Source organism: Rhinolophus ferrumequinum, chromosome 10, assembly GCF_004115265.2.
Source record: "Rhinolophus ferrumequinum isolate MPI-CBG mRhiFer1 chromosome 10, mRhiFer1_v1.p, whole genome shotgun sequence".
Taxonomy (NCBI): domain Eukaryota; kingdom Metazoa; phylum Chordata; class Mammalia; order Chiroptera; family Rhinolophidae; genus Rhinolophus; species Rhinolophus ferrumequinum.
In genome coordinates this window covers 7,072,488-7,091,349 of record NC_046293.1, presented here as the reverse complement: position 1 = coordinate 7,091,349, position 18,862 = coordinate 7,072,488, and the positions used below count along the sequence as shown (strand labels likewise).

The 18,862-nt window shown below is 50.3% G+C and overlaps 1 protein-coding gene across 1 annotated transcript; it reads left to right on the top strand.

The window, feature by feature from the left end:
- Nucleotides 1–10,700: 10,700 nt before the first annotated feature.
- Nucleotides 10,701–14,122, top strand: MCHR1 (melanin concentrating hormone receptor 1). Its single transcript, XM_033117523.1, is given in 3 exon segments — nucleotides 10,701–10,908; nucleotides 10,911–11,030; nucleotides 12,252–14,122. Coding segments are annotated over 3 exon segments (1,254 nt in total). The 5' UTR covers nucleotides 10,701–10,754; the 3' UTR covers nucleotides 13,232–14,122.
- The last annotated feature ends 4,740 nt before the right edge of the window (nucleotides 14,123–18,862 follow it).

The window sequence follows — 18,862 nt, the reverse complement described above, 5'->3', positions numbered from 1 at the left end:
GGTATAGACCCAGGAGTGGAATTGCTGGGTCACGTGGTGTCTCTATGTTTAACATTTTGAGAAAATGCTAGACTGTTTTTCAACGTGGCTGCGCCATTTTACATTTCCACCAACCATGTATGAGGGTTCCAGTTCCTCCATATCCTTTCCAATATTTGTCATAACCTGACATTTTAATCACAGCATCCTAATGGGGGTGAAGTAGTATCTCATTGTGATTTTTTGTGTGGTAAAACGTACATAACATAATATTTATCATTTTAACTCTTTGTAAGTGTACAATTCAGTGGCATTAGGTATATTCCTCGCTGTGGTTTTGATTTGCATTTCCCCTATCATTAATAATGTTGGGCTTCTTTTCATGTGTTTATTGACCATTGTGCTCTCTTCTTTGGAGAAATGTATAGTCAGATCCCTTGCTCATTTTTAAATTGGATTATTTGTGTATTTTGTTATTAAGTTGTAAGTGTTCTTTTTATGTTGTAGATAAAAAAGGACTTTATGTTCAAGTCCCTTATCAGATAGATGATTTGCAAAGACTTTCTCCCATTCTGTTGCTGTCTTTTCACTTTCTTGAAGTGTCCTTTGAAGAACAAAAGTTTTAAATTTTGATGAAGTTTATCCATTTTATTTTTCTGTTACTGTGCTTTTGGTGTCATATCTGAGAAGGTTTTGTCTAAACCAAGGTCACGAGGATTTACCCTATATTTTCTCCTAATAGTTTTATAGTTTTAGTTCTTTCATTTAGGTCTATAATCTGTTTTTGAGTTAATTTTTGTGTGTGGTGTGAGGTAGGGTTTCAATTTCATTTTGTGTGTTTGTGTGGATATCCAGTTCTCCCAACAAGAATAGCCTTGTTGAAAAGGCTATTCTTTTCCTCACTGAGTTGTCTTGGCACCATGTCAAATATCCCACAGCTCCTTTTTAGAGAAAGCAAGCCTTAAACAGTTCTTTCCACGTGCAGTTTGTACAACTTGTATGATTCCTGCCAGTGCAGCCAGCCTTTCCCCCAGGTCACTGATACCTTAGGCGAGTGCCTATGGTCTGAGGTGATTCGGGTGTCCAGTAAGGATTCCTAGTACTTGATAGAGGCAAGAAAGCCAGATTCTCTCTCGGACAGCACAAAGGCTGGGTGCCCCCAAAGAAGGCCAATGACCTACCTCGACCTGTGCTCCCAGGAGGTTGCAGTGCTGCTCCAGCTCTCCATGGGGTCTGATGTCTTGGAATCTTTGGGGCCCAGGGTGGTGGTGTTGTTTTTAGTTTTTTCACTTTTTATTAAGAAAAAGCACTTAACTGAACATGCAACCCAAGCTGTAATTTATAAGAATATGATTTATATTAGGCTTTTAAAATCTTATAAAAAGTCCTTGAACTGAATTACTGTATGTGGTACCACTTCCTTTTTAAAAAACTGTTTAACGTATTTTTAAATTGTGGTAAAATGTACATAATATAAAATTGATGCTAACCATTTGTAAGTGTACAGTTCAGTGGCATTAGGTATATTCACGTTGTGCTGCCCTCACCACCATCCATCTCCAGAAATTGTTCATGTTCCCAAACGGAAACTTTGTACCCATTAAACACTAAGTCCCCATTCCTTCCTCTCTCCAGCCTCTGGCAACCACCAGTCTACTTTCTATCCCTGTGAATTTGACTACTCCCAGGACCTCACATTAGTGGAATCATACAATATTTGTCCTTCTGCGTCTGGCTTCTTTTACTTAGCACAAGATGTACAACGTCTTCAAGATGTAACCATGTTGTAGCACGTGTCAGAACTTCATGCGAGTGTTTATACCTCAGCTGCTTTCCCATGCTTCCTTGGGATTTCTGTGAATCCTTATGATGAATCCTTGTCTTGGAATCCTGGCACCTAAAGGTGATCTCGTTTGTCTTTCTCACAATCAGAAGGAACCTGACTGTGGCCTTTGGGTGGCCTCACAGTTAAGGGATGCCACCGCCAGGCTGGCCAGGAAGCAGTGGGGCTGAGTGGAGCTGTGAGGTTGGGGCGGGGGGCAGGGCCAATATTGCTTGTGCTTGTGCTACCCTCTCCTCTTCCCACGTCTGTGCCGGGGCTATCACGTATATTCCTCTATTAGCCATTCATTCATCCAACATTTGTTGAACGTCTATCATGCTAGGCACCGGAGATACAGCAAGGAGTAAGACAGACATGGTCTCTGCCTCCGTGGAACATATACAATCTAGTGAGGGAAACATTAAATAATCAAGTACACAAATAATTGACTGTAGGATTACAATTGTGATGACTGCTATAAAGGGAAAGTGCAGGGTGCGATGCAAACGTCTAAATGGGGGCCACCAGACTGGAGCAGGAGACCTGGGGTGTACTCAGAATCCATCGACTGACATGCAGCTGTGCCTGACACTAGACTAAGAATCACAGTCCCTGCCCGCGGGGCACACTGGGTCTGGCAGGGGTAACTGGGGGGACTGGGCTCCCCTTGGTTTTACCATTCCAGCATCACAGATCTCCCTCTTCCTTTGAGGAATTACTGCCCCCTTTTCCAACTGTGTGTCTCTGGGGGCACTGGTAGGGGATGTCAGGTAAACTGTTCTTTACTTTGAAGGGCAGATCATGACATGTTCAGTACACTGGACCCTAAAACCTTTACTGAGATGTCGGGCTTTTGTATTTTCATGGCATTTATGTCACACCCAGGGCACCTGGTTCTTTCTGCTCTCCAGGCCCTAGCAGCACGACGTCATCAATATAGTGGAAGAGTATAATGTGTGTATAATGATGAAGTGTTCCAAGTCTGGGAACTGGGGAGCTGTCAAAAGAGACAATGAAGTCCTGGTACAAGATGGTAAAGGTGTACTCATGACCTGGACAAATAGAAGCAGGGTTTCCATCTTCTCTGCTTCCTGGAATAGAGAAAAAAAGCACCTGCCAGGTCAATAACTGCATACCAGGTGGCAGGACTGCATTTATTCTCTCCAGCAATGACATCACACCTGAAACAGTGACTGGAAGTGGAGTCACCATGTAATGAAGTTCATGGTGATCCACTGTCATTTCCTAAGACCCATCAGCCTTCTCCACGGGTGGAAGTGACAGTCAAGAGGGAACGTGATAAGGTCACCAGCCCGCACTCTGAACGTCCTCGATGATATTAATCTCTCCGACTTCCTGGGGTGCCATGTTGCTTCTGGCTTATCATGTTGGTGAGGAGGGATTTCCATTTGACTTCTCTCATCATCAGATCCCTTACTCTGCCAATCCAAGAGCCAATCCATCTGCCAATGGCTGGGGAGACCTATCCAAATACACAGGCCTGGAGGTCACAGGGCCATTGTAAGGGGCCCATTGACTAGAGTTAGTCAAACTCCATGTGTTACTTGATCCACCTTACTCTCACTATGCCCAGTAGAGCCCAGTGGAGTTCTGGGTCCCCAGGAATTAATATTAGCTCAGAGTCATTGCCCAGCTATTACCAAAAGGTCAGAGTATTAATCTTTTCATTGTGCACAGTTCCCCTGGTAGGTGCCCTCAGGTCCCTCCAGGGAGGGCGTGGGCAGAGTCACAGTACAGTTGACCCTTGAACAACCCAGAGTTGAACTGCACAGTTCCACTTACACGCAGATTTTTTGTTTTTTAAGATTTTATTGGGGAAGGGGGAACAGGACTTTATTTGGGAATAGTGTGTTTTTCCCAGGACCCATCAGCTCCAAGTCAAGTTGTTGTCCTTTCAGTCTTAGTTGTGGAGGGCGCAGCTCAGCTCCAAGTCCAGTTGCTGTTGTTCAATCTTAGTTGCAGGGGGCGCAACCCACCATCCTTTGCAGGAGTCGAACCGGCAACCTTGTTGAGAGCTCGTGCTCCAACCAACTGAGCCATCCGGCCTCCCGGGAACTCAGCGGCAGCTCAGCTCAATGTGCTGTGTTCACAGATTTTTTTCAATAAATACAGAGTCACCCCTCCACATCCCTGGGTTTCGTATCAGTGGATTCAACCAAGAGCAGATGGAAAACAGTATTTTCGATCCATGGTTGGGAATCCATGGCTGCAGAGGACTGACTGTATGCATTTTACAGAAGGTACTCGAGCATCCATGGATTGTTATCCGTGGGGGTCCTGGAACCAATCCCCCACGGATACTGAAAAATGACTGCACATACTTGTCACGTTATTGCAGCCCCATCCAGCTTCCACTTCTTCCAAGGCTCCGATCAGTGACTGACTCAGGCTTGGGAATCGGGTCTGGGACTTGTGCTGTCAGTCATTGTGGCTAAAGTCAGACCTCTGTTTACCAGACCTGGAGTTTTTTTCAGATATACAAATCAAATAGAAACTATGTGAGTGGGCGGCTCATATATTTTGGTTTTAGAGACTCATGATCAATTAGCTACATCAGTCTCTGCAGGTCAGACCTCCTGGTAACTCCACTGGCCATGCCTATTATTACAGCCACGCTCATTTTCCAGAAACTAAATGCGGCTACTTGCTTTCTGCAGCCCCGGGGTCTGCACATCCCCACTAAGATAAGGAAGCCACTTCAATGGCTGCTTGTCCTGCCAGCCTTATCCCACAAAGGGCTGGTACTTGCCCTCCCAAAGAATTTCTCAAGGCCTTGGTTTTCTGGGGGGGTCAACTTTTGGGTAATCAGAAAAATGTCACGTCCAATGCATTTTGTTAGGGGGGGTGACCTTATTTTGAAAGCAATTGGGAGCAACTAACGTGTTTTCAACAGTGGAGTAGGGTGGTGAGATTTCTGTCTTAAGAATGCTCCTGCACTTTGGTGGAGAGCATAGTGGAAGAGGTGAGAACAAGTGGGAATCTGATGCAGTGACTCTATAAGCCTTCCAAACATGCAGATGGCAGCCATGAAAAGTACAGGAGAGGGGGTCGGGGAGATACCCCAAACCCGTGCGGAGGCCTGGGTCAGGAGGAAGAGGTGAGGGGGCAGCTGGCTGGGAGGAAAGGGGTTTATTGCTGTAGATTTGCTTGGTCTTCCTCATAACCGTGCTGGGCAGGGCTGACGAGACAAATGGCTGGCAGGAACGTAGGTCAAAAGTCTGTCTCCAGGAGGAGTTTGAGGCAGTCTGGCCTTGTCCGGGGTTTTTGTGATTTCGACTGTAAAACTCTGAATCCCAGGACCTAGATTGGCAACAAGCGGTGGCCTGTGGAAACAGCCTGGACCATCTTGCTTGTACCATGCTCAATGGAAGGACAATGAGGAAAAGGCAAAGCTGGGGACATCCGCCAGGGGAGGATGCCCCATGCTGGCTCCCCAAATGGCTCTTTGCAAAGCCAGGAACACCCGTTAGTTAGTGTCTGCTCGTTCACCCAAACCTTCGAGCTGTGTCATTAGCCCTCGGTGTAGATGAAGAAAGTGGACCATAAACTGCCCGCCTGACTCCCCCACACAATGCCAGGCACAAAGCTGCCACCAAAAGGCGGCGTGCCACTGATTCCTCCTCACGAAATGACGCTGCCTCTCTGCCAGGTGTGTGATTCAGCTGACAGTGCCTGGTCCCCTCAGGGTCGGCCTCAACTTTCCAACTGGACTCACCGTCTTCTTTGAGTGGCTCCTGGCCACCGACTGGGCAGGTGGACAACGGGCGATTTCCTGCCATTTCTGCCCAATGTAGGACTGCTGTGCCCGGAACTGCCCACAGGGCTATAGAGCCCTTGTCAGGCCTGCATCACAATCTATGGCCCCCCTTCCTAATGCATGTCCCTTCCTCCTTTCCCAAGGGTCACCCCACAATAAATATTTTACATACCTCTCTCCATTCTGCTCCCAGCATCTGCCCTCAGAAAACCCAATCTGTGGTACTCTGCTTCCTCATCTCTCAAAGGAGGGTCATTAAATACCTAGTTGTTTCAAGGATTAATAACAAAATGAGGTATATTAAATACCTGTCTCAGCTCAAAGGCTTCCCCTGGGTCAGTGGGTTGATTTTCCATTTTCCTCTTCAAATCCACTTTCCACCCTCATGCACCCCGCTCTGGGCCCCCTGAGGCTGACCCTTAAGGACAGCACCAACAGGCAGAGGCCACAGGCAAGATGAGAGTGAGGTCAGCTTATTTCTTTCTCTAGCTCCTTCCCTGCCAGATTGCTACTGGCTGGCAGCATCCTTAACCCAAAGCCGCAGCCCCTGAGATAGCCCTCACTGAGAACTGCTCCCTTCCTCCTGGCCCTCAGGCCGAAGAGTGGTCGTGGTGCTCTGTGTTGCTACCCCGGGGCTCGGCTGCAGCATCCTTATTTCCCTTAACCATGCCCCAACCTTGGTAAAAAGGCCCTTAGTAAGCTCCTCTCCATTTCCCCATTTGAGTGTGTTCTCCTGACACCTTGATAGTTTCAATCACTGAGATATTTTCCACTACTGCAAGTACTAGAAAAGGCTGCAAGGGCTGCAGGCATCACGTCATCATGTCCAGGCACAACCAAGTTCAGAGGAGGCAAAGGAGACCAGATCATCCTGTGTCCTCTTTGTAAAAATAAGGAAAACTTTGCCAAATGCCTCCCACCACAACGCTCCTCTCTTTGCTGTCATTGAGGTGAATGGGTCACACACTGCCTTAGCCTTGGGTTCCCAGGAAACAGAGTCAGAGACAAAGGTGTGCTTGGATATTTTACTGGAATGTGTGATTCTAGGAATCACGAGTGAAGATAAAGGAACAAAGCAGAGAAGCTGGGACATCACGTAAGGATTTCGAATTGGCCACCACTACAAGTGACCACTCTATCACATGGGGCCACTGAGAAGCCATTGGAAAAGTGTCTCAGGGCCATACGTCCTGGGAGAAAAGGGAAAAGCATCTTTGTCATGGCTTCACCCCACACTGGTCAAACGTTCACCCTAAGAAGCGTTAACTCTCCCTGCACTTCCGCGTTGCTCACACCTGGGCATTTCATGGGTTCCCATATTCTAAGCTGTGACAGAAACAGAGAAGATCCAGGACAGAGGTTAAAAGGCACATGGTGCAGGCCTGAGACACAGCAACGTCAGGTCATACCTGCATCTGTACCTACTTGTACCTGAACTTGGCCAGGGTTTGTGCAGAGCAGGTCATTGCAGCCGTGGATGGGCTATGACCTCGGTGTGGCCAAGAGGTTTTGAAGAGGTGCCCGTGGGCATCCAGTAGACAGGCTCATCCCTAAAGCTGTCACTGGCAAGGGGACGGAGATCGCTGTGGTTGGTTTAAATGAACCAATTTTAGTGGAATGGATGCTGAGGATTCCACCCGAATGCCTCCTCAAAGAGGACGTCCTTACCCCTCCTCTTCAAAGGACCCCAGTGGCTCCCATCCCCCCCATTCATTCCCTTGGTACCACCTACCACAAGGACTAATCGGCCTGTGTGGCTGCCACTGTGGATTGACTGGCTCAGCACTCACCCCTCCCACCCACCACCTAGCACCCAAAGGCCAGAAAGCTAAAACCTACCCTTCCCACATTCCCTTACTGCTCATTTATGGCTTGAGTTCCTCCAATCAGGCAGAGTGCAGATAACGGCAGGGGTGGCATAATTCCCTAGTCATGCTTTCATAAACACCTAAATCCCTTCATGATTCAGTTACCTGGACTTATCTGGATCTAAACCTGAGCAGGACATCTTGTTTACGTATTAGCTAGTTTGTTATTATCTGTCTCTCCCCTCTTTAGTTTAAGCTCCTTGATACCCGGCACTTGGTTGTTTTTCTTCACTGTACCTACAGAGCCTAGTACAGTGCCTGGTATAGGGCAAGGGCTCAAGAGTGATTTGTTGGGTGGATGGATGGATGGATGGATGGATGGATGGATGGATGGATGTGGGAAGACTATGACAGGTGGAAGAGGAGAAAACAGTGGGCTGTAAGGCCATTTTCCCAATCTGTAAGCTTTGGACTGCCCCAGGTCCAAGTCCTCACAACTCTTCTCTGTTCACTCTCACTCCCCAGATGAGCTCATCCAGTGTAAACAGTTTAACTTTATACCTCCAGGTGTGACCTTGCCCTTGAACTTCTGACTCATATCCAACTAATACCCAACATTTCCACTCAGATGTTAATAGACATCTCAAATGTCACATATCCAAAACAGCACTCTTAATTTCTTCTCCAAATCTTCTCCTCCCACAGACTTCCTTATCTCGGTAAATGACAGCTCCATTCTTCCAGTTGCTTGGGCCCAAAACCTGGGAGTAATCCCTGATGCCTCCTGCACATATGTCATCCAATTCCTCAGCAAATCCTCTGGGCTCTACATAATGTATAGAAACCCACCATTTTCCCCCCACAACCGCCCTCTCTAAGATACCATCACCTTTCAATCGAATCGCTGCAATAGTCTCTACGTCGGATGTTTCCTATAACCCCTGACGTTTTCTCGGTCACTTCTGCCTTCAGCTCCAGCTGGAGCAGACAGCTGTGTGTGAGCTCAGCTGGTTTTGTGCCGATAGTGTCTTGCCTCAAGTGTGCACCGTGTGTCCGTTTGCTTCCTGCCATGGACTTCCGCTCCGTCGGGGCCCTCCTGTCTCAGCAAGAGTCACCTGGTGCTGACAGCCCTTTGCCTCAAGTGAGAGCTGCACGTCTCTTTGCTTTCTGCCCCATGGAAGCTTGAAGCTATGAGAGCCTGGCACCCAGGCGCCCAGATGTGCAGTTAACACCGCAGTGGCACCCCTCAACCAGCGGGGGCCAGGGGCAACTGGGCAAATGTTCCTGCCTCCTATCTATCAGGTGGGTGACTCTGGGAATAGTCTTTGCACTGTTCAATTGTCCTGGCCAACTCAAGCTCCCAATGCCCACAGCAGTGACACTGACAATGCGCCCTTTTCTCCTTTCCCATCTCATTGGCCCTGCTCCCGCATGCCTGCTCCCTGCGTCATCTCGCAGGAAAGCCATTGCCCGTAAGTCCTTGTCTCAGGCTCTGCGTTCAAGGGAATCCAAGCTAAAATACTTTTTTCAGTTTGTTTCCCTTGCTCCCCAGCAGGAGACTGATCTTTTAAAAACACATGTGAGGGTGGACAGGTGGCTCAGCTGGTTAGAGCGCGAGCTCTGGGCAGCGGGGCTGCTGATTCGATTTCCGCATGGGCCAGCGAACTGCACCCTCCACAACTAGAATGAAATCAATGAGCTGCCGCTCAGCTCCAGGGTGGCTCGGTTGGTTGGAGCACGTCCTCTCAACCACAAGGTTGCCGGTTCGATTCCCTCAAGGGATGGTGGGCTGTACCCCCTGCAACTAGAAATGGCAACTGGACCTGGAGCTGAGCTGCGCCCTCCACAACTAAGATTGAAAGGACAACAACCTGACTTGGATAGAGCTGATGAGTCCTGGGAAAAACACACTACTGTTCCCCAAGAAAAAGTCCTGGATTTACACTGTTCCCCAATAAAGTCCTGTTCCCCTTCCCCTATAAAATCTTTTAAAAACCACACACACACACACACACACACACACATGTGGTTGTGTCCCTCCTCAGCTGAGGGACACATGACTCCTATTTCCCCTAAAGGAAAAGACCAAGTCCTTAAGATGGTTGACAGGCCTGACAGAATCCGCCCTTCCCGCTATTTCCTCTTTGACATCATCTTCTGCTAACCTCCCCGTTGCTCCCCTACAGCCACACTGACCTTCAGAGACACCTAGCACACTCTTGCCTCAGGGCCTTAGCACTGGCTATTCCTAGGGCTTGGATGCTCTTCCTCCAAACATGCTTCTTCACTTCCTTCCAGACTCTTCTCAAAGCTCAGAGAGGCCTGTGCAAAACAGCAACCTCCACCTCCCCGCTGTTCCCTGGGCCTCTCACTTTGCTTTAGATTTTTCATGGCACTCATTACCAATATCATAAATTGTCCTTTTTTTGGGGGGGGGCTATATTTTCCGTCTCCTCCTCAACTTGAATGTCATCTTCATGAGGACAGGGACTCGGAGACATTATTGCTTTTTTCACTACAGAACCTAGAACAGTGCTTGGCAAGTAGTACGTGCTCAATAAATATTTGTTGGACAAAGCAAATAAATAACTAAGACCAAAGAAAGATGTAAGCATCAGACTGTGGTTACCTTAAACCCCTGGAGTCGTTGGCCGGGAGGGGCCCTGGAGGCTGGCAGAGAACTCACTCCATGCTTTGTCCTCGAAGGCGGCTCCTAGCTGATGATCTCTGCGGCGCCGATGCTCTGAAATTTGTCTCAAGGAGTCTCAGGTAAAGCCTCAAGCACCTCAGAGCATTTAGAAAAGGGAAACCTCTGTGAGTCTGCTCCAGGTTGATCCTGTGCAGGTGGGAGTTTGGGAGTTTGTCGCCTTCTGGTCTCTGAGACCCTGGCCATCGCCAGCATGAGGTGACCTAAGACCCTCTGAGTGCCCGTCAAAGGCTCAGTAGCCAGGAATTCCTCAGCTTCGGAAGCACGCTGGCAGTGTCCCCAGTGAGAGGGGAGGAATCGTGGGGCTTTAGGAGGGGCGGAGGGGACCTGGGGGGCCGACATGCTGTGGTCCAGGCCTCCCGCTCCCAAGCTCTGTGAACAGTCATTCTGTCCCCACCACGTGGGTCAGGGGTCAGGCCAGGGTCTGTCTTTCCTTGGGGGAGGCAGCCCATTGGCCTTCCCAGAGCCTCACAGGAAGCAAGCAGCTCTCCCTGTGAGCACAGGACACACAGCCCCAAGTGCCGTGGGAAGGAAGCCCCTCCCTGCTGGGGTTCCTAAGCCCTGGGCCCCCGGCGCTGCAGGCAGTCAGAAGTGGGAGCTGCAGCGCGGGACTGAAGAGGTTAATGTGCATCTGCCTCCGAATGTTAATGTGTCTAGGTGATGTCAGTGGGAGCCAGAAAGGAGGAAGTGGGGAGAGCAGTGGGGCTTGAAGGCAGCAGAGGTTGCCAGGCTGTGAGGAAGACCCCTTTCTGGACGGCAGGGCTCGTGCTCCGGGACAAGGCGGGCGGGCAGTAGAGGCTGCCGCAGCCTGCGTGGGCGGACGTGCCAGCAGGCGACCGGGCACCGGCAGGATGGACCTGGAAGCTTCGTTGCTGTTGCCCACTGGCCCCAATGCCAGCAACACCTCGGATGGTCCGGATAACCTCACCTCTGCCGGTGAGTAGTGTTGGAGGGGAGCCTCCCTCCTCCGTGCTCGGGGTGGGAAACGGGAAGGTTTCACCTCTGAGCCAAACTGCCTGGGAAACTTTATTACAGTTCTTAGGGACAAGATCTGCAGTCTGCTTTGCCAGGAGGGGAAGGGGAGAAGGGGGCGGGGCAGGCAGGGGCAGGAGCAAAGGCACGTTCCAAAGTGGCAAGGGATGGTGGCCTCATGAGTTCCAAATAGGCTTTGCAGAAAAAAATTCCAGGCTGGAAAAGCTAGCGAGAGAAGCTGGAGGATAGTATGTGGGGAGGCAGCTGGAGGCTTCACCTATCCCCTCGGCTTTTTACACCAAACTAATATAATGTGCTCTGAACTATCCTGACTGCACCCTGGAAAAGGCCGCCGGGAGGGGATAACTCACAGGGATTAACTTTCCTGTTGACATTTCCAGAGCTGAGATGCCGTGCAATTCTAGCTTTGAGAGAGAAGGGAAGGAAGGGAAAAAGAGAAAAGGTTTGTGTGGAGAAAATTCTCAGGCAGTTGGGCAGTAACATACAGCTTCAGTATGTGCTTACCCGGGAAGTCCAGACTCCTGAGATACAGCCCAAAGAAATCCCTGATAGGAACCCAGGAGAGGGGAGGGGCTGCAGGCCTGGTGAGCAGAAGCTTCCACAAGACAGTCGCCCACAGAGATGCCCAGAAATCAGTGCACAGCTTCAACCAGTGATTTCTAAAATGAAATGATCAGGGCTGCAAATAGGAAAAGATAAAGTACATACACGTGGGTGCATCCGCATACACACACACACACACACACACACACACACACACACACTTTCATGTCCTCCTGAGGTTTCCTGGTGAAGCCCAGGGCCCACAGAATAATTCTCTGTAGACAGCTGTGGTTGTTGACTCTGCATCTTCTGAGACAATGCAGGAGACAAAGGACTGGGTCCTTCCACTCATGGGTGGTGCAGGTGGTGCCGGAGAATCTGGTAGGATTGACCAGGGAACGGGTGGAGGAGGGCGAGGGGACAGGATGAGTTAGTAACAGTGTGGGGCCGGAGAATGGTAGGAGAGGACCCAGATAAACGGTGGGTCCCCAGCCGGAATGGCAGGGGTGGGTGAAGAGGTCAGCAGGCGCGTCGCGGGAGGCTGAGCACGCCAGTCGGATGTCGGCCCTTAGAGAGCAGAGTCCATGTCTAGCGACTGACACTGGGTCCTTCTGTCCCCAGGGCTGCGTCCTCGCACAGGGAGTGTGTCCTATATCAACATCATCATGCCTTCGGTGTTCGGCACCATCTGCCTGCTGGGGATTGTGGGGAACTCCACGGTCATCTTCGCGGTGGTGAAGAAGTCCAAGCTGCACTGGTGCAGCAACGTGCCTGACATTTTCATCATCAACCTGTCGGTGGTGGACCTGCTCTTCCTCCTGGGCATGCCCTTTATGATCCACCAGCTCATGGGGAACGGGGTCTGGCACTTCGGAGAGACCATGTGCACCCTCATCACGGCCATGGACGCCAACAGTCAGTTCACCAGCACCTACATCCTGACCGCCATGGCCATCGACCGCTACCTGGCCACGGTCCACCCCATCTCCTCCACCAAGTTCCGGAAGCCTTCCATGGCCGCCCTGGCCATCTGCCTCCTATGGGCCCTGTCCTTTATTAGCATCACCCCTGTGTGGCTCTACGCCAGGCTCATCCCCTTCCCAGGGGGCACCGTGGGCTGTGGCATCCGCCTGCCCAACCCGGACACTGACCTCTACTGGTTCACCCTGTACCAGTTCTTCCTGGCCTTTGCTCTGCCCTTCGTGGTCATCACGGCCGCCTACGTGAGGATCCTGCAGCGCATGACATCCTCCGTGGCTCCCGCCTCTCAACGCAGCATCCGGCTGCGAACAAAGAGGGTGACCCGCACGGCTATCGCCATCTGCCTGGTCTTCTTTGTGTGCTGGGCGCCCTACTACGTGCTACAGCTGACCCAGCTGTCCATCAGCCGCCCAACGCTCACCTTTGTCTACCTGTACAACGCGGCCATCAGCCTGGGCTATGCCAACAGCTGCCTCAACCCCTTCGTGTACATCGTGCTCTGCGAGACATTCCGCAAACGCCTGGTCCTGTCAGTGAAGCCTGCGGCCCAGGGGCAGCTTCGAGCTGTCAGCAACACCCAGACGGCCGATGAGGAGAGGACAGAAAGCAAGGGCACCTGACATTTCTCCTTTCGCCCAGGGCTCCACCAAGCCAGGACACCACCGCAGACCATGGGGAGAGATGCTGAGAAAAACCCAAGACCCCTCTGGGAGAATGCAGGGAGGCTGGGTGGTGAAGGGTCGCTGCCACCAAACACCTACCACAGGGCCCACAGATTGCGGGGGAGGCTCCCAGCCAGGTAGGGGACTTCCAGCACCCGAAAGCCCCTAGAGAGAGCAGGATGCGACCTTTGGGTTGAACAGAAACTGAGCTAGAAGAAATTTTTGGTTTAAATGTTCAGGTGAGCCTGCATCAGCTAGCTCCCAAATGTCTTTTTCCCAAGAGAAGGGGTCTGTTTCAAATCAGACCTGCCGGGGTGTGAGCCGTGGGGCCACAAGCCCGGTCCCTGGGGGATGGGAAAGGTGGTGTGGCCTCCACCCTCTTTCCTTCTCTCACTGGTAGGATGGTAGCCTTTCTCCCAAGCTGGAGGATGCTGAGATATGAAGCTTGCCATCTCTCCGTGTTCCAGCACCCTGTGTCGATTTCCCTTTATCTCTAGGGGATGCATGTTTATTATTTGGGGGTGGAGGGCTCTGAGCCTACAGGAGTAAAAGCCCAATTTACTAGGAGATTCGCTTATGGAGAATGACAAGACGACCTGGGGTGGGTGGGGGTGGGGAATCTTGAAATTAAGAAAAATGGGGAGGGACCAGGGGCTTTTGCAGCTGTGGGCACATCGTCTTTGTGGGCACATTTGTCAGTCACCAGGTCCAGAGTGAGCACCCATCAGTGTCCTGCACGTGCAGGGGGCATTCTGATGCCTGGTGCGTTGGCACCATCTTTTTGCTCTGGCCGTTCCTTTCAAAAAAAAAAAAGAAGGAAAAAAAAAAAAACTCTGAATAAAGGAAAATGTCCACCCACAACTCTCTGGATGCTCCTGTATAATTGCTTGGGCTTGGGCTTGGGCTTGGTGGTGGATGGCAGAAAAGGAAAGAGGGGTCACTTGGTGGAATCAAGACCTTGACTCAAACTGCATTTTAGGAAGCAAGAAGCAGGGGATCTGTCTAAACCCGCAAGGAGGATTCAGTGACACACATGGAATTACTGTGAATTCATTAGATAGCAATTGCGGCTGGGCTTGTTCTCAGGACTCAGCTTTTTGTCTTCTGCTCAAAAGCACTTGGTTGTCACCAGTGCTGGCCCCTCCATCCCCAAGTCCCATCTGCACCTCCCCTGCTGAGTCACCAGTCGCAGAGCTGGCTTTTCGGGGCAGCCTGCGCCTGTCTCTTGCAGCTGCTAAGATCTGGTGCGAGCCACATTGGGCAGGAAGATTACAGATGGGGCCGCTGGGCGGCAGCCAAGGCTGCTGCGTCTCAGCTTCTTCACTGAGAGGGGCCGGGAGCCCACAGTCCTTCGCGAAGCGCTCAACAGAGGTGATGGGAGCAAACTGCGAGCCTCTGAGCCTCTGACTTGTCCAGATACATCCCTAAAGCAGGTGTACCTGCACGGCCTCTTCTTGCTGGCTATTATTAATTGTAGAGTTGCAGCAGGTGGGCTGTTTCGCAAACTTGTGGGGAGCTTCTTTGGGTCCTGGGGAGTCTTTTTATCATCATCATTAAGCAGTAGTAGTATTTCCCAGCTTGCATTTCACTGCACCCAACACAAGGGAGCAAAGAAGCTGAAGGTTCCTTTTCCTTACTCGCCAACAGTGGGGTCTCTAGCTGCCACAGGTAAACTTCAAATCTATTTTAGATGCACATCCAACAAAAGAAAAAAGATTCTTAGGGGAGCCTTGAGGCAACGCCTACCCACTGTTGCCAGAAAAGGAGGTTTTCCTGAATCTGGTTTGCCTGTGAAAGGCTTGAGGTGGGGGGGGTCTATCTCCTCCACCCCCCAGGAATCTGGGAGAGGAAATAGGGGACATGGCCTCTCCCAGGAAATGCAAGTGACCAAGTCAACAGCTCCCTTAGGTGGGTGAGCTAACGACCTGCTGAAGGCCCCAGCAACAATAGAGAGAGGAACACCCCTTCTTTCAGCTCCCAACCCCATATTGAAACCTGAAATGGAAGCAAGTGGGTTGAGACAGGAAAGTGAGTGGGTGGTGACATAAACAGGACAGAAGGGAGAGAATTAGGGGGGAGATGGAGAAGTCTAGAAGAATAGGGGACAGAGATGGGAAAGGAGGGCAGGGAGATTATAATGGAGGTGGGAAGAATGGTTGCCTACACGTCTTTCCCAACCCAGCGTTAACCTGAACACACCTGAGGTGCCACTGGTAAGAGGCAGCATGTGCAGGGAAAGGTGGGTTGCTGGCAGGACCACCTCCCTTGCTCCCTTGGTGGGAATGGAGGACTGGAGTGAAGGCTGGTGGGCGGGCCTCAGGAATGAGTGGAGTTCTCCTTTCCTCTTCATTCAGCCGGGGCTGTGAATAGCAGGAACTTTGGGGAACTGTCGGAGCCACTGCAAGAGGCAGGCTCCATGGAGGGATAAGGGAGCTGCATACGAACATTCACTGTATTTCTTAGATGTGGAAAGGAGAAAAAGAGCGAAGAGATCAGTTGCATTGTCTTTGCACTCTCTCTGTATCGTCAAGGTTCATCTGTGTTGTAGCATGTATCAAAATTTCATTCCTTTTTAAGCTGATTGATATTCCACTTGAAGTGTACACCACCTTTTCTTTATCCATTCATCTGTCAATGGCCATTTAGGCTGTTTCTACCCTGTGGCTATTGTGAATCATGTGACTATGCACATGTGTATTACATGCCATCGAGTGGACTCTGACCTATTCCGCGATACGATGGCATTTGAAGATGGGGCCTTCGGAAGGCTTTTATGTTTAGACAAGGTCATGAGGACGGGGCCCTCATCATGGCGTTACTACCCTTATAAGAACAAACACCAGAGAGCTTGCTCCTTCTCTCTCCCTCCATCTGTGCACACCAACAAACGTTTGCTGTCTAAGCCACCCAGTCTATGGTAGTTTGTTACAGCAGCCCGAGCTGACTGAGACAACTGGTAAGAGTGTTTTGGGTTGTAAATGACAGACGTCCAACTCCAACTGATTTGAGTGAGGAAGGGGATGACATTGGCGTGTTAAGGGGGAAAGTTTGGGGAAGGTAAGATTAAGCCATGACTGGGTCTGCCTTCAGGATAGACTCTCCCTTTCTCTTTTCCGCACACCCCCCTTTCTCTCTATCATGTGACTCAGTTTTCCTCTCTGTTGGCCTCCTTCTCAAGGGATATCCTCCCATGTGGTAGCAAAGACGACCCCCAGCAAGTGTGTGAACGTGCACTCTCCTCACAGGCAGCAGCTCCAGGAATTAGCCAGGACGTCTGTCCTGCCACCTTTCTTCCAGCATCTGTTTCAAAACCCAAAAGAGCCTCTACTGGTCCTGGGTGAGTTACGTTTCTTCCCGCTAGGGAAGGTCACATGTTCACCCTAGAGGGACCTTTCATTGGCAGCCTCACTCTGCGTGTGCATGTGTGTGCACGTGTGTGTGCACGTGTGTGTGCGAGTTCTAAAAGAAGATGTTATATTACTGCAAATAAAGAGAAGGGTGATGAGCAGACAAAAACAAGATACCCCATCAGGTAAGTTCTCAAATAATTAGAGAAGGACGGCATGGAAAACAGAAAGAGGAAAGAAGCAAGCAGGAAGGATCTAGGAAGCCACAGGCTGCTATGAAGCATTTTGCACAGGAAAGAATCCTTTTCTTTGAGTCTGATGAAAACCCTGGACTCTCCTCCATCCCAAACGCACACCTGCTAATGCACATAAAATGCTGCAAATAGTTTTGGAGGGTCTCCAATCTCCTCCCCAGATACCAGAGAAAGAACCCCTGGTAATGAAGCAATCCCCTGACGTGGAATCTAGACATCTGGCAGCAAAGTCAGCAAGCAGACCCAGACCATTGTGGCCAAGTGCGCAGGCACAGTGAGGGGGGGGCGTGTCACAGCCAAAGCAGGCAGGGTCCCTCCCCTCCTGGAGCTTCCAACACCTCCGGGGAATGAAACAATCAGATAATCTCACAAATAAGTGTGAGATTACAACTGGAACTCTACAAAGCAGAGGCATGAGAGAGAATGAGTGCCATGGGAGAGAGAGGGCGCTGCTCAGGCAGGTCAGCGGAGGAGTGGCTAGAGAAGTGGGGGGGCCATTTCCCCCACCAAGCTGTGCAGGATAAGGAGGGAGGGGGCTTTCCTGGCAGAGGAATGATCTGTGCTAGAGCTCTGTGTTTGGAGGGAGTTTAAGGGAACTCTTGAACTCCCTGATATGGGTGAACCAAGACGTTGTCTCAGCTGGGTCCACACTACGTTCTCAGGTTCTTGTGGGGTCTATTTTGCAGTGCGTAACAAAAAAAAGAAATCTGGTGGCAATTATAGGGTTGTGACAGCAGGCCAGAGACAAGCCAATGCATTGCAAAAGGAAAAAACTAGAGTTTGGTTCATTCTGGTCTCTCCTGGATCTCACGAGAAAAAAAAAAGGCTCAAATTCCAAATGCCAGGTCCATTACCAACACTTGACAAAGCTCTGTCAGGTCAGACAAATGGATTGTGAGCACAAGCCACCCTGCCAGCACCCCACTACTTGGCATTCCCTAGGTCAGCTCACCCTCCCCTGTTGCCAATCACCTGAGACTAGCGCCAGCACTCCACCCCCAGCCAGGAGAGCTGCAGCTGCTGAGTCTGCTCAGTCTCACCTGGCTGCCTGCCAGCAAGGTTTACTGGGGAGCTTATTTCTGATGGCCTCCCCGACTCTCCTACCTTTCTGGGGAAATGGAGTTAAAGAAATCAAAAGTTAAGAAAATGTCTTTAGGAAGGAACTGGGGATGGGACCTCTAAATGCCGCAGCACCTTTCAGAAAAATCAGGTAAAATGCTCCCACAAGTCACCAGCCTCAGCCTCTGTCATCGCCACCTCCTGACCACTCAGTTGGCCACGTGCCCTTTTGACTGATGCTCCTCAAACCCTATCTCCCTTCCTGACCCCAAGTCCAATATTTGCATCTGTGCACAAGACGTCTTTACCATCTCAGACTAAATATTATGGAAGCCACATTTTCATGATCTCCCCACCACTTACCACTCACACTCATTGTTCAAAATTCCCCAGTTTTCTCCAGTGCATTATGTCCCTTGCTATTTTTTCTCCTCCTGTATGTTCCATCATTAAGTCCTGGCAAGTCTTATAATAAATTATTTCACAGATTCATTCCTTCCATCTGATTTCTAGACTCAGGGACACCTGGGTTTATGCCCCCAGCATGGCAACTAATTTACTGTGTGACCTTGGGTGAGTCACTTAACCTCTCTGAGCTTTTTTAAATCTGTAAAATGGATGTAAAAATCTATTCCTTACAGGACTGTGGTGAGAATTGAAGCATATATAAAGTACCCTACTATTGTGAATGAAAAAGGGGCTACATAATTGGGGGGAGGGGTCTCATGGCAAGGCTGACAAAAGCAGTGACCAAAAGTAACCACACAGGATGATTTGCCAATAAATTCCTGACTGGACAGGCCATGGTAGTAGTCACATCCCAGGGCCCTAGCTTCCTTAGCAAAGGTCAATCTTTATCTTAAGCGAGGCCCAATAAATTCCTGACTGGACAGGCCATGGTAGTAGTCACATCCCAGGACCCTAGCTTC